The sequence below is a fragment of the Pagrus major genome, chromosome 19 (genome assembly GCF_040436345.1).
Source record: "Pagrus major chromosome 19, Pma_NU_1.0".
NCBI lineage: Eukaryota > Metazoa > Chordata > Actinopteri > Spariformes > Sparidae > Pagrus > Pagrus major.
In genome coordinates this window covers 15,844,088-15,860,319 of record NC_133233.1, presented here as the reverse complement: position 1 = coordinate 15,860,319, position 16,232 = coordinate 15,844,088, and the positions used below count along the sequence as shown (strand labels likewise).

Here is a 16,232-nt window from a genome sequence, read left to right as displayed (position 1 = left end):
GTACATATACAGTGATGGTTATTGTTTCATTTCTTAAAATGGCGAGCAATGCTTCAATGGAAGCAACTGAAAATGCCGGTTGCCAGTAACTGAACACATGACATTCAGATGGAAGTGTATAGGAAGCGGTGAAGATTTCAATGGCTTTGGCTGGCAGACTTATGCCATGACTGACGGCAGCGATCAAAACCAAATGCTGTACTTCCTTTAAGTCATAAACCTGCCATTCTGTCCATGAGAACACATCAAATTTAGTTTTGTATGGAATATATTGCCCTCCTTAATCTGCCAAGTCAGCTGTGGTTGTTAAGAGACCCCAGTGAGACCCCACTCATTATTCATTTAATTTCAAACAGGCTACTCCTTAAGGTATGTGATATATTAACATTTCATGTGCATGCATCTAATTTTTTGATGATGTAGCACAACAACATTATTACCTCCACCAAGGAGGTCACGTTTTCACCCGTGTCCGTTGATTTGTTTGTTGGTTGGTTGGCAGGGTCACAAAAAAACCTATTGAATGCATTTCCACAAAACTTAAATGGAGGACGGGTCTCGATCCAGAGTAGACCCCATTAACTTTCTTTAACATTGCGAAATAGGGAATTTTTCTGCATTTTAATTAATTTCTTACAGAATAATGCATATATCTTGATTAACAATCAGGCGTATTGAAGTGGCTGGTATGTATTAGAGAGTACAAAAGGGGACTGTTGTGTGCTCTACTGAGTGCCACTGTAGTTTAAAGTGTAAGTGATCTTTGAATGAGTGTGCTTGTGCATTTTAAAGCACAGTCTTGGATTTTTTGTTGTCACTTTCTGCCTTGGACTGGTGCTTTGATAATTGACTACAAAATTGGTTGTGCGATGGTGCTGTCATTTTGTCTGGTCTGTGTTATTGAGTTCTTTGATTTTGTGCCTCATCTGTTGTGCTTTGTTGGTGTACTCTACTTAGAAAAATCAATAAAAACAAAAATGTAGTGCAACAATAAAACGCTGTGATGTTGCCACTTCTCTAAATCAAAACAAACTGAGAAAAAGAGGAGACTTGATCGCAGCCAGGGAGAACAAGTCGAAATAAAAAGCAGATTTTGCAAAGTGAACAAGTTGGGAAATGTGTTTTTAGCAGAAGCACTATGCTAGCTGTCTAGTGTATTCTGATGGTGTGTAAATGAGGGTCTTAATAGCAGTCACATTGTTGGATATTGGGATAAAATATCTTAAACTGTATGAATTTTGACATGGACTAAATTAGCATTTCTCACAATAGGATCACCACCTTTTGTCTGGGATAGCACAGAATGGTGCAATGTAAAGGGGCCTTTACAGGTATGTTTATATTCATTTTAATGCAGTTTAGCTCATCACTCATCCACTTTCAAGATGGTGGAACAGTGTAAAAATTGGCATTGGATAAATGTTTCATTCATATCTGTATACTTTGATTTCTTGATGTGTACAAATCAGTGAGAAACACTCATATTTCATTCACCATTGCCCTATAAGGGTAAACAAGTCAGAAAACAGTAATTCATTATGGTTGCACATCTTTTTACATAATAGTGGTCCAGCATTCAATTGTATGGTCCTGTTTTGATAAAAAGGCGTGCTACTGGTAAAAGCCTTTAAGTAATTAATGCATACTTGTGGGTAGATCTTGTATTGAGGATGGAAACATATGTACTCCACTACCAAAAAGAGCAGCCGACTGGAGAAACTGGGCCAACCAAACACAGACAAATAACAGTACAGGAATGAGGGGGCGTACTGGCCCACTTTGCCTCCCAGCGTCACTGAGCTTGACCACCAAGACATCTACTGGCCACACATGCAAACACAAGTGCTTGTATGCATTAAACCACGATTACACACACACGCATAAACACGCAGAACTGACTCAGAGCCTCGTAAAGGGGACGGGGCTGCGCTGGGAGCAAAAGGGTGACAAAGATTTGGGAAATGCAATAACTTGGACAGGCTCACTCCTCCAACAGCTGCACTTTCTTCCAATCTCCTGTCAGACCTCTACTTGTTTTCTCTCCCTCCCAACTTCCATATTTCATTCCCTTTGTCCATCACTGATTGCTTTCCTTCTCTTCTGCCTCACGCAACTGCTAATGTTGAAAATACATGGTGGTGTGAGAAAACAGCCCACGTAGTCAAGTAAACATAGTGCTCAAAACACCAACTGTCATGATGTTTGGAGGGGGTTGTATTCAAAGTTGCTTGGACCCTGTTGGAGGTCAGAAACCACTTATCCACATGGGAGGATTGGATTCAGTGTGATGGTGGAGCTGTGGTTTCATATAAATGACTTCTTTGTCAGTCTTTTGTTAAGCAATATTTTTCCATGTCATACACGAAACAGAGAAAGACACGGTAAAGTTGTTTCAACAGGAAAAAGCGCTAAAGTGCCCTTTAAGGTGCCCTTCCAGTGCAGAAAATTTGATTACGTGCTCTCTAGGGTGCCACAGCCCTCTCTTCACTATAAATATGTCACAACTTTCTGTGCATTAGAGCCCCACCACATACAGCTGGTACCATTTTTATTTTTTTGCCCCGGCCACTCAAACATCTTGAGTCCGCCACTGGGTGTAGATGTAGGCGTTTGTGTACTTCCAATTTGTTGTGACCGTGCCACAAGCTACGAGGCGTTGCCGCATGTGTGGAAGGTGTCTTCCAAGTGGACTCCGGACAAACTAGCCTTCACAGTTTCTGCAGCTGTGCGTTTGGGAGTATAATAAAGGCATAGGTGGTGTGTTGGCCATTGAGCCTGATGAGACCTGGTAGTAACAAAATGTTGCCGTTCTCAGTGCAAAAACTCTCTGCTTTCTTCTGAAAAGACCATGACAGCAACTTCAGTGGGTCACAGAGACACCAAGAGCCTTTAAAGCGTCAACTAAACTGACAATCAACAGTGTACACATTGACACAAAGTCAATTATAGTATGAGAGTGTAATAATTAATAAACTGTAACTGTACAGAAACAAAAGCTATGCTGTTAGTTAAAGCTACTAGAAGGACCTTTCATTTTTGTTGATTCTGGCGGCCTCTATGGACAGAAGATGACGATGGTGAAACAAAGTTTGTTTGCGTTAGTGCACTACTGTACTATCAGACTACAGAGCATCTTCTTTCCCTCAGGCTGTGAAAATCTGCCATAAAAACTGGTTTTGATTTTATGACTTGATAAGACCCGATAAGTCGGAATCCGACCTGATGACAGGCGTTAAGAATAACTATTGTAATTGTTTAGAAATTGTGGTCATGTTTGCATAGCTTCAAACAGTGTTTAGCTCCAGGTGATTATTATTCAGCAGTTCCAAGAAAGACAGAGAAAGTGTGAAAAAGTTGTTTGAAAGTGGCAACAAACAGGTTTAGTGATAATGAGAAATTGTGTGCGCGATGTGAGAAACCACAGCTGTCCCCCTGGGGCAGCTCTGACTCAAACAAGCAGTGTTGCATTAGATTGTGAATCTTGTGGTGACTAAAACTTTTTGAATCTTCAAAGTTACCAACAAGGATCAAATCAGTGTAAAATGGCACTGTGTAAAATGTGTAAAAGTCAATATTTTGTGTTGACTCACCATCCAAGACTTTCCACCGGTCACTAATAGCTCTCATTTTACAATTCAGTATAACCAAACCTTACATTCTGTAGGTTTTCCTTGAAGTCTGTCATGGGAGCAATGTATTTCCGCTTCATATCCCTTCAGTGTAATGAAGTGCTGTGGTGGCAGACAGCTGGTGTCTACACTCATATCACTGCCTTTACCGACAACAGCTAATTATCAAGAATTGCCTACAGACGCTGGGCATAAAACAGAGGTTTCATAACTTATTTTAATTAAATTGTCCAATCTGACAGTGCTCATTGTTTTTACTGTTTGTTGTGGTTTAATTTTTTAACTAGAGATAAAAGCTCTCTTTGTGCGAGCTCTGTAATCAGTGCGCTGCCTCTGTGTCCTGCTTCCATGCCTGGCTCACGAGAAGTCACAGCCCCGTGTAAACCGACCCCGGCTCTCCTGTCACACTTTATTGCCGAGTCATGGCCGTACATCAAGTATTTTTTCCAACCATGATAGACTTTAAGTGCTGTAACTGACAGGTAGCACGCTATAGACAAAAACCAAAATGGGGTTACTACATGAAGAAAAAACAATGGCTGATATCATTATGCTGCAATAAAAGCAACCACTGGAAAATAGCATTATTCTCTAATCATCTGACCGAAAACAGGCACTGCATGAATATCAGAAAAATATCAGTGAGTAATAGATGACCTGCCAGCATGTGCAAAGCAAATTACGCCATGTGTACATTTATGTGACACTGCACAAGAAAAAAACACTTCTTAACCCTCGTGCCCTTCTAGTGCCAACTGTTAAGACTTGGCTGGCTGAGAAGAACGGCTGGCTGGGGATCAGTCTAAAAATCAGACCCTGCTGTCCTCATTAAGAATATTAGATTGTGACCTGCTGTTTTATGTTCATTGTCATGAAGAAGGGAAAACGGGATGAAAAAAACAAAAAACACCTCTGTGCCATTTTCTAAAAAAATACAATATGAATTTGTTATTGCCAAATTGTTCTGACTTGATTGCTTTGCAAGAAGCCTCCAACTTATTTTCTTCCCTTTTTTTTGGTCCTTCAGTCAGTTGCTTGCAACCAGTCCCTGTGAAATTAGTTGCAACAACATCACTGTGCGGTCCAGACTGAATGTGATGAATGCAAATCTGAAGATTGCATTTGACTTTTAGTATATTTTTATTAAAAGACAAATATAACAAAGATAGTGTACTTTGTGTAAAGCACAACAGTGTCCAAGTGAATTTAATTCTTACCTATGGGCACTGAAGGGGTGTGTCAACTTGCTGTTGGAAAAGCTGGTACGGGTGTATCGATAACCAGGTAAAACAAGTATTGAAATCTTCTAAGAACAGCAGACATGGCGAAAAAAGAAAAGAAAAGGAAAAACAACCAATTTAGTGACTCAAACATCCGCTAATTAGTCAATTTATTAAGAGCCGGCACATTCTAGTTCATTTGGTTCAATTTTCTTTACTTCTTTAGTCTGATTCATTCAAGGTCAGATGAGAACAATGCCACAGAAACTCAGATAAGCAAGAAACTACCACACTGAAACACCCTCAAAATGTGTAATTTCATTTTGAGCTGAAGTGTGGTTTTCTTTTGCTGAGAACGCAACACAAACCTATTAGACGATGTTAAATACAGTTGCTCAGATTCCCTTATTTCCTTGTCGGCTCTCATCTGGTAGGACCACCAAAGAAGAAGTGCAGCATCACTTAACAGAACAAACTTTGTTTTGACTTTCCCTGCTCTGTAAAGTATTATAATGATGCACGATGACAGGCCTCCTAACAGGAATATGGCAGTGTAAACTCTGAAAGGCATCCAACAGTGTGTCTGCTGCTGGGATGATGCAAACCAAAGTACACTAAGTACATATTTGTGATAAATTTCTTCCAGTGAGACATCCAACCACACAAGACTGATTAGTGATTGTGGTGTGACAAGGGTTTAACTTAGGAAACTGTTTCCCAAGAAAAGGGAACCTGTCCTCCCTCTCAGAATTACAGAAACCGAGGCAAAGTACGTAAACACACAACAACAGCTGCAAAATGATGCCATTTACAAAAAAGGGTGATCCCAAGAGTTTGAATCACAAACCACTGTCGGAGCATCTCTGGCAAGTGCTGAGAAGCCGTCAAGGTACAGTAGCCAGGATTTGCCAACAGAGGGGATTAAGGTGATAAAATTGCTGCTATGCTGCAGAGATGATGCGCCGGGAAATAGGAGATTAGCGCGTGCCGACAAGTTGGCGTGCGTTCTCTTGACGGCTCAGCAATGATACTGCACAGCGACCCAGGTGGTGAGAAAATTCATTTTGAGTACTACAAAGAAAAACAACGGTTGAATTTCTTGGGAAAAGGCATAAGTGCATGTTGTGTATTCTTTACAAACATACAGATCATATACAGTTCTTAGAAACCCACCTAGTCGTCTGACTTTCTACCGATGCAACCTGCTTCATACGTAGTGTTCTCAGGTCCATTTTTACATTCAATACATCAAGGCAAAAGAGGAGAGGAGGACACACAGGGATACACAAACACCAAACTCCACTCAGAGGAGAGGAGATGAAAGGAGAGACCAGACTTCTGTGTCACTGAGTCTGTTAAGCACAAATCATTCTGAGCATTTGTTTATGTTGGACCTGTATTCCACTCCTCCACCCCCACCAGTGCACTCAATAAAACACAGCTTTATGAGTTTACACCCATTTGTACAATTTGGACAGATTATCCTTTGTTCTGGCATGTCGCCGATGGTGATTTAGGAACGATCAGAGGAGATGCATCTTGATTTACTGATGTACGCAGATACATTGCCATTTTTTGTGTAATAAAAAGTTATTCCCCTGAAGTTTCTACCTTGTGGGCTTTGGCAGCTCCCTTTTGTTTTTGGACAGCAGTGATGATGGGGCGGATAAGAGAAACCATATCTGTGGCATGCTTGAGTGGACGCAAGAGCACACAGTGTCCCCATTAGGCAGTATGGGACTGTACAGCCCAACAGGGACAGTAAGCTATATGCAAAAAATAAACTTGAGTGAGAGAAAGTGAGCAAAAAGAAAAAAAAGAAAAGAAAAAGAAAGGCCAGGGCATGTGTGAAGGGGACCTCACAGTATAATCTGATATCTCTACATAGCAGGAGATGAGAGCAAGTTTTGAATATAGAAAAGCGCTCATGGGCAGATTTGCCTTTTAAGTGAGCCAGGTTGGCCCAATTAGAGATGTACATGACAAAGTACACTTGTGCATGTGTGCGTGCTCATTTGAGTGTGTGTGTGTGTGCGTGTGTGTGTGTGTGGGTTTTGCTGTCTGGTGTTATTCTGATGCCCTGTAGGCATGAGAAAGGTATTCATTTTTCAAGGATAAGTATCTTTCCATGGCAACTGTCTCTTTATATGTCTTTCATGAGCATGTACATACACACACTGCGTCACTAAGGCATATGCTCTTGTGTCATTGATTTTACAAGGACACAGCCATGTAGTTATAAGGTTTATCTAGAATGCAGCCATAGTGCATTTTAACACTTTATGTGCAAAATTCAAAAGCCAAACTCAGCAAACAGTCATGTATTTAACATTACTGATATCTGTATGTTATGTTTTTTTTGTACTGTTTTTCATTGAAAAATACCATTGTGGCTTAAGATTGGTTTCAGGTCACAATGCATGCAGAAGGCACTAGATTTATACTGACAACATGAAGACAACAGCTCATAAAACGGAAAAAAGCTGATGATCAAGCCACAAAAAGACAATAAATCACCAACTGAAGTGTTTATAAAAAAATCCTACTTTTAATTATGAATTCTGATGATGATATCCACATGTTTTTTCTTAATATTCCAAACCCTAGCCTTAACAGGTCATTCATTCCCAGATTTTTTTCATTAAACCTGTATTAACTGATTTGTTGGCCATTTGGGGGCAGCACAACTAGCTATAATACAACAGTGGCATATTACCATCACATAAAGTTGATATGGCCAATGTGCCAAACACATTCAGATGGCATGGACGCATACATCTGCAGTCAAGTCTGATATTCACTCTCCTTTTTACTCTGGTTTGGTCTCGAACAACTCTTGGGAGAAACTTCTGTTTATTCAGCAGCGTAATGTTCTTCTATTACCACTTTTACACCAAAATTAGTGTATATATTTAACGCGGGCAACCTCACTAAAAATAGGCAATGAACTCCTTTCCCATTGTCAGGGAACAAGTTTGCCCCTCCGTTCGAACAGGAACATTATAAAACAGCATGGATGCCACGGATAATGTTACAGTGGTTACTTTTTTACTTCTTTTGATTTAATCACACTTACACAAACTTACGGCAAATGAATGGTGTTCGAGTGCTGCTCTAACATAGACAAATGGAAATCTATTTACACACCAACGTCCAGAACTTCAAACCGCATCATTGCATCGCGCCGGAATAGGGGTGACAGTTAACGTGTCCACCAGAGTGTCATGTTTCCATCATAGCGGAACGGAGCCGTTAAATACCTGTGACCACTGCAGTTAGTTGACATTCTGAATCAACACAGATTGGACCCTTTCTCATTGAAGACAAAAGCCAGATGTAAGTGGGCTTTTAGGGAATACCTTCACTGGCCAGTCTCTACCTTTGTCTGTCTGCTGTATGCTACTGGGCAGGTGGCATACAGTGTTGATTTTTTTTTTTTTTCATTATATATGCTCCTATTGGTGGACAATTCCAGACTAGTCAACACTACATTATTGTAGCGACAGAAACCTCCTCTCGGTTTCCTGCAGAGAAAGCAGTGACAACCAGCTCGGTATCTCAACATCATCACAGGAGGAAATGTCACAGAGCAAAGCACCCCCAGTCATTCAGCCCACTATTCTTCCAGCTGACACAACGTATATGGTCATAACCAAATGAGGGCCCGGTGCAGGTGGGCGGCTTCTGACTGCTCTGCTTTGCTCCAACAGGGAAAGTCCTATCCAAATTCCAACTCTGACAGAATGCAGGATGCAGGCGCCCCCACCCCCCTGGGATTGGAGCAGCAAGGGGAAAGATGGGAGCGCCATGGATAGATGGCTGGGTGAGCCCAGTTGAGTCATCGGAATCAGGTGTTCCAATGATAACACGCAAGTCTGGGATTGTCCACACACGGTTGACGTAACCACATTTCTTGATAACAAAAATATTTCCTTGATTCAATAATTATTTATGTGAATCATTTGGGCTGAATTTTCATATAATGTTACACAGCAGCTCAGTAACTGATTGAATAAGCTGAAAAACATCTATCATTCAGAGCATGTTCCAGAGTTTCTGTTGCCTGTCCCCGTGCTGTCCCGGACAGATGTTAGAAATTCTGGTCAAATATTGTCAGTTCATTGAGCTAAAGAACAATTTCACAGAGACCGCTGAGCATCAACAGATGTAGAGGCTCAGTATTTGAGATGCTGGGAATGAGACTCAACAATCAACTATTTTTCTCAAGAATGGCTTACTGACCTTATGCAGTTCAGATTGTGCTTAAAGATAATTATTTTCACTGGACAATATGGCTGGAGAAATTAAAATATGTTTTACCAATAAAAAACGGTAGTTACCAAATAACAGAAACTCTGGCATTTCCAGTACTTGAGCATGAACAATGGTATGGTTCTGACTGCAGGACAACAGAGATGTATCTCTGATTTAACGCTGACTTGGACGGTAAGAAATTATGCGCAGGCCCTTCGCCATAAATAAGATTCATTAAGACGCTGATAAATGCACATTTCATATTATCGCCATATTTTCTCATCAGGGCACTTTCTGAATGAATCAATACTGGTCTTGGTGGTGATTAGAGCGCTGATGGATCAGAGCCAGGCTGCCCTATTAATGGTCTGATTCTCCATCAACATGACTCCGGATCACTCTTATTCATCATAATAGGTAAGGACATGGGCATATGGAAACCTTCGTTTCCCCGCAGCATCATTAAGGTGACTGATTATAGATATGGCCTGCCACTCCGCCACATAGTCAGTCGTCTGATGAACAGAATTCATATTCAGAAGGTCTCGCTTTCATTAATCCGGGGCTCGACTACACTGAAAGAAAGAGACCTGATGAAAACATAAGTGACCTTGGGATAATATATACTCCTGTGGCTTTTCTGTTGCAGACACACAGACACATCCCCTCACCCCTCTCTCTTCCTTACAAAGTGGCATAAGAAAACAAAACAGACCATGAGAAATAGACACGGCCTGTCTCTTAGAAACTCATCACTGTGACGTATGACATTGACAGACAGATGCTGGAAAACAGATTTTCTCCTCTACCCCACAGACATTTGTCTTTCACCCCCTGTTTGTTCCTGCATGGATCAAATAGTGGAAGATGTGAGCCAGATGCTAGACTGTCTGCTGACGAGACTCGCTGTTACCCAACACTGCAACTGATTCACTGACTTCTTCTGGCAACGTATCCACATTTAAAAAATAAATCCCACACATTTGGCATCAGAACACCTTAGCACAGGACTTTAATGAGCCAAAGTTTACATAAAAAGCTAAACACACATGCAGCCTTCTCTGTCGGGTCTCCTGTTTTTAGTGTTTTTAATGAGAAAAGCTTTGCATGTAAACACTACGGATTACACTGCAGAGATCCATACTTATGAAACCTATATTAAACTCACCATATTCTTACCTTGCCTGTTACAAAATGGGTGCTCAATCACCTTAGAAAGGCAGCGCTACAGGATTTTTAAAATGAGGAAACACTGCCATCTGGAGGGGGATCATTACGTCTCCGGAAAATAACTCCATGCATATAAATTTACGCAGAATACTGGCTTTATGGTATTTGCCATGGCTCTGAAGCCACACTAAGTTTCTGTAAACTGTATTCACACAACTTATTTCACTTTGCCTCTGTGTTTAAAATGATATCATAATATTTAGAAGACTAAAAAAACACCATAAACTACTAGATTTAAATATTTATATTAGGCTGACATTTCATTAAACTAGTAACAAAATCTAAGCCTATCATTTTAAGACATGAAACTGTGACCTACTAAACACAGGGAAAAGATGTACCCATTTATCTTCCACAACACTCTTTAGATTAGTTTCTGATTTTCTTGAAGTTGTCTCAGAGACACAAAAAGTGGCCACAGTGTACCTGGATCTCGTGTTAGGTAAGTGGACACATCCAAATTCCTGAAAAACATTCCTTCACTGAGGGATCATTAATTGCACCTCTGTGGCATTTTTATGGAGTTTTGGAAATGGCTGGATGGCTCCAGTAAAGCAAAAAAAAAAAAAAAAACAACAGGCAAAGAAAGGAAGTTGACAGAGACTGAGTGCAAAGGGACCCCATGAGGGCACCACATTCATCAGCTTAGAAAACATATGGAGTGGAGGGCCACGTCTGACACACATCTGAGCCAGTGGGACCAAAGAAACAATGCAGTTTGAGGCCATCCAAAATATATCAAGACCATGTCCGCACTATAACGGATGAATCTTGAAGCTCAACTCTTCCTCTGCGTTTTAGTCAACTATCAATTCAACACTAAGCCGGTGTGTCAGGCATCCAAAACGAAGCTTCTGTGCATGAATTTGAGAACACTGTCTTTTTAATGTGGTTGGGAAAACGAAACAAAACTGACACAGACACTTCCTTTATTTCTTTAAGCTTTTCTATTGAAGGTCTTAAAGGAACAAAATAACCTGGGGGTAGATAAGCTGTGGGTCGGCGTTCAGTTCTTCAGTTGGCAGTTACATCTGAAGAGTAAAGCCACTGAGGATCAGCCGACTCACTTGTTTCCAGTAATTTAGGTTTTCTCTTTAGTGGAGCGTTATATATGGCAGAAGTTTAGTTATTTATATTTGTGTTAGTTCAGCATCCTTAACGAGTATGTGGGTGCTTGCTTGCCTTTTGCGAGTGTTTATTGTAAAATCAGAACATCAATAGTCAATAGAACATAGATGGTTAAACTTTAGCCGTTTAAGCCAGAGCTTGACAGCTGACTTGCAGCAAGTTTATTGACTGTTGCCGAGGCAACCAGTGTGTGATACGTCACATGTAAACAGAGAATGAATGAGAAAGATTAAAGTGTTCATCGATTTTTGTTATGTAACTGAAAGTAGAAGGAAATTAGGGTAGGGAAGATAAGGGAATTATTTTATACTGATAATGAATAATAAACTGATAAGAATTGGAGATATCGAATGAACACCGTCAACACCCTCATAAAGACGTTATCATTTCAATAGTTTTATAAAGAATATCTTAAGTTTATCATGGTTCCATTAGCTTATTGATTTTTAATGTACATATCTCGTGAATGCAGGATTGTTATTATATAATGAAATTTATTATTGTGATTTTTTTAGCCTACCGGATAGTTTAAATGAATGTCCAGTGTATTCATGATTATTTTGAAATACTGTATTTTTAAAATAATACTGTGATTTTTGTGTTTTTTATATTATAATTACTGTACAGCATCATTTGTATTTCTCTAAATAAAATTACCTTTACTATGATATGAGATTTTGGTCATATGGCACATTCCTAGATGCAGTAGTGCAAAGTAGTTTGTCAACTGAATCCACCGATTGTTGAAACAAAAACTCAGTGTAACTAAATAGCTATGGGACTGAAATGGTCAGAAGTTCAGTTTTTGGAGCTCACCTTTGGTTGAACATCCCTCTGAAGTTGTAGTTAGCTCTGTAGTTGGGCATGGGCTTGGGATCCAAAGGTCTGTAGATAGCTGGTTCCCCTCTCTTCATGGCTAGACCATTCAGCTCCACTGTGGGTGTTATACTGCCTGTATAACAGAAATCTGTAGTTAAATACCAAGAGTTAAAAAATTGATTGAGCTCCAGCTTCATCACTTTTCACACTGGTGCACCTAAATTTTTCATCTAGGTTCAGCAGCACGTAAATTTAGGTGCACCTAATAATACATTCAAATGTAAGTTCTTCACAGATCATGTTAGTGACTGTTAACAGGAATAAAAGTTGCAAATATAATTTCTCTTCAACACACACAACAAGAAATGGCGATTTAAAAAATGATCTGCTTTATTTCAGGCGCACCAGTGTGACCAATGAAAATGTTAAATCTCACTTGACAGAATTTTGGGTGCATGTGCAGCCAAAATAGTCGCACACTGGAGCCCTGTGTATAAAGTATTAATAACTGACGTTACCAAAAAATGAAAAAATGTTTCTAAATCTCCAAATTCACTTTTTAAATTACAACACAGGAGCATCAACTGACTTGACAAGTTAAAATATGAGGATGTTTATATTCAATCTAAAACTGCAGAACTTTCCTACCTGTCCGACTGCTAATCCCACAGCTCCCCACTGTTGTTGCATAACCTATGACAGGGCTTTCTTAATCCCATTAAGAGGTTGACTATGAGGTCTTTCACTACAACAATGCCATAGAGGGCAGGGGAGGTAAGACAGGCTAGTGGTATTAATTTGGCCAGAGACAAAAACATAAGCCTGCACTTAGGCTTTATTGAGAGGGTCTGTACTAGCTTTGGTCTGAACATGGATTATCTAAATATATCCGGTGGCTTGAGGGTTACACCGGGAAACCAAAGTCCTCCAGGTGAAAATTAAAAATCCTGAAGCTCTCCATTAATAATTCACCCTAACCTTCACCCTCTTCCTTATGATTACACAGGCACATGGGAAGTAGTGACGTCCCAAAGTAAAACACTGCTTTCTGAAGTGACTTTAGAGGCTACCTCCAACTGGATATACTTTATTTCACATTTAGCTCTAGAAAAAAAAAAGGACAGTAGAGGGCAGTAATGAAACCTGAAAGAACAGTTCCGATATTCATGAATGCTTGGACCATAACACAGAATTGGAAAACCGCTTCAGGCATCCACGACATGACTCAACATATTTAGTAAAACTTTCTGCATCAGCTTGTTTGTTGAACAGTTACATGATACAGAGAGGTCAGACAAGAATTACGTTTTGTAACAACACAAAAAAATGTTTAATTATGTGTTGAATGCTGGTGAATTTGGTTTGAGATGTCATTGATACCTGGCCCAACATGCTACAGTTAACGTCTGTTAATGTCAGCTCAAGGCTTTAAGCAGCACCGTTGCTCTTAAACATCTCGCCCCAACAACTGCATGTGCATGGATCCTATATGTGCACGTGTATTACACACACCACACCTTCACTGTCATATCTTATAGCGGCTTCTGTTAGCTGTCAGCTTGCGATCATGTAACAAGTAATGTGCAATTCCATAAATTAAGACTATTATTACCACCTCATCCACTCTCACACATTTAATTGACAATGCTGCATAATTTATATGCTCTTTGTTTAACCCCTAGATCACACAGTAGCTTACATACAATGTAATTGTCTTTTTTCATGATAGTATTTCAAAGTGCATACATCTCTCAAAAATGCATGTCTGATGTGAGCAACATTTTCACTGAGTTTACATTGGGGACTTAATTCACCTGTTGGGCCACAGACTAAAGATGACAGCTTCAGTTTACCCTAAACTAGCAGTTAGAGATGTCGTTATTATGTAGATATCAAAGACGCTCGCAAAGCAACACAGTATATAAACTAGGCCAAGCAGGAGCATCAGATAGGTTGGACTATCGTGTTTGACTGTGTATCTTTAAACATTACAGTTACGGCTGAAAATGACAGAAATAAAAAAGTTTGCTGATTTCAAAGACCTCCGCTATGCAAATCGACTACCCGGAAGTGCCTGTTGTTGTACTTAGCATAGTTAAAATACAAAATCAATAGTAGGAGTTGCAATCAACTTTCCTGCTCTGAAAATTAAGCTTACTATTTACATCCTTAATGAGAAGCTTAACACTTTTTTTCTGACAGGTCATTATTTTTTCGTCTTCATTTGTCTGGCTACTGCTGCAAGCATCTGTTATCAGCTGCTGAAGCTGAGGCACAGCATAAGTAAAAGTGTTTGTATTTTCAATTTATCAGTTAATTAAAAGTATTACACCTAAAGTAGACATGGATTAGTGGTGTCTGCACCCTAGTTGGTCTCCATTTACACAAAATATTTCACACTTCCGGCATTTAGAGCAACACTGATTACAAACTTGTTGTTCTTTTACCAATTCGATCCGCCGTTAAATTATTTTGCACCTGTATAGTATCAGCTATTAGGGGCCTAGTACATTAGTAACAATTGGTTTTAAATGTAATCCTTCTTAGTCAACACTACAATGTGATTTCATTGGGGCTGCTGTACCTGGGTTGCTGTTGATGTCCACTTTAGGGGAGCGGGGCGCTGGCCTGGGAAGGACACTCTCGTCCAGCGCTTTGGCGGCTGTGGAGTGCTGGGCCTTTTTAATGCTGGTGCCCTCTGCCTCCCACACCTGCTCCCCAAGAGTCAGCTGCACCGTGAAGATCTGGAACAGTGAAGCCCAGAGGGAGAGACATCACCCGACAGAACATTTTTACCAACATCCCTCTGGAACTGTATTCTGCATGACCGATATTCATTTGTGAAAAGTACTCAAAAACCTGAAGCATCATCACAGGAGGAAGTGCTATGAATAAACATGTAATAGCTCAACATGAATGTAAGTTTAACTACTGCTCATTTCAAAATACAACTCAACATAATCCCGAGACTTTTTAAATCAAGTGGTTTAAACTTTCACAATAGGTACTTTTGTAGTCGTGCCACCATGACTCATTTTATGAAAGAGATGTGCCCACTCCTTACCTTAGCATGTGCAGGGCCTCTCTCATTGAGGAGCTTGTACTGTGGTTGGATCCTATTGAAACGGGCTAACTCATTCACCAAACACATTGGAGTTTTCTCTTTAGGGTTTGCCATGTTTTCCTGGGGTGGGCCTGAAACAGAGCACAGTAAAATATGCGGTACACTGAGCAACAGGGTTACAGAACCAGAGACAGAAATACATACATGGACAATGATCATGTATTAAAGGTGCGCTATGTAGTTTTGGGGAAGAATTTTAATCAAAAGAGAAAAATCTTAATTAAATGACTTTTTTTTATGCGTAAACAAACCAATTGAAACTGCATAAACAAACTGATCTTAAAGGACAACACAATTTCATACTGTTTTACTTTGTTTAATAATTGGCGGACCCTGCCAGCTTTCTAGCTTCCAACAGTGTTCTGGGACCTTATTTTCCTCTGAGAATAGCTTGTTCATTCAGTCATGGAAAAAATTTATATTTCTGAGTTTGCATTATTACCTCATTAATATTGTAAATATCGAAATTCTGAGTTTAAATTTCTTCTCCAAAACTATATAGTGCCCCTTTAATATGATAAAGGTTATATTTTGATAAAGTGTAACATCACATGACTGGAATGAGATATTAATTTATTGTAGCATGCATCTCTTGCAGCATTTACATGACAGAAATGCTGTATAACACATGTAATTCTCACATCAAGTGACAAAATTCAGTAAACAAAACACTCACCACACAAATGAGCCAATTTGTAGAAAAGGCACAAGCACTTATTCAAGAAATATTCATTCTTTAGCAGATGGGCAGGGGCTCAGGTGTGTTCCTTTAATTTCTCTGGAAGCTACAGGATCTTACAGGCTAGTTCTTGTGATTCATGGCTTATA

The 16,232-nt window shown here is 39.8% G+C and overlaps 1 protein-coding gene across 2 annotated transcripts in view; it reads right to left on the bottom strand.

The window, feature by feature from the left end:
- Window positions 1-16,232, bottom strand: part of stau2 (staufen double-stranded RNA binding protein 2) — an 89,098-nt gene that overhangs the window by 70,314 nt on the left and 2,552 nt on the right. The window contains exons 3-5 of one of the 2 annotated variants that reach the window (XM_073488874.1): window positions 15,345-15,475; window positions 14,865-15,024; window positions 12,278-12,413 (exon numbers count right to left, since the gene is read on the bottom strand). In XM_073488874.1, coding sequence (XP_073344975.1) covers window positions 12,278-12,413; window positions 14,865-15,024; window positions 15,345-15,475 — 427 coding nt within the window. Of the gene's footprint in view, window positions 1-12,277; window positions 12,429-14,864; window positions 15,025-15,344; window positions 15,476-16,232 lie in introns of both variants that reach the window. The other variant, XM_073488873.1, reaches the window with a different exon arrangement.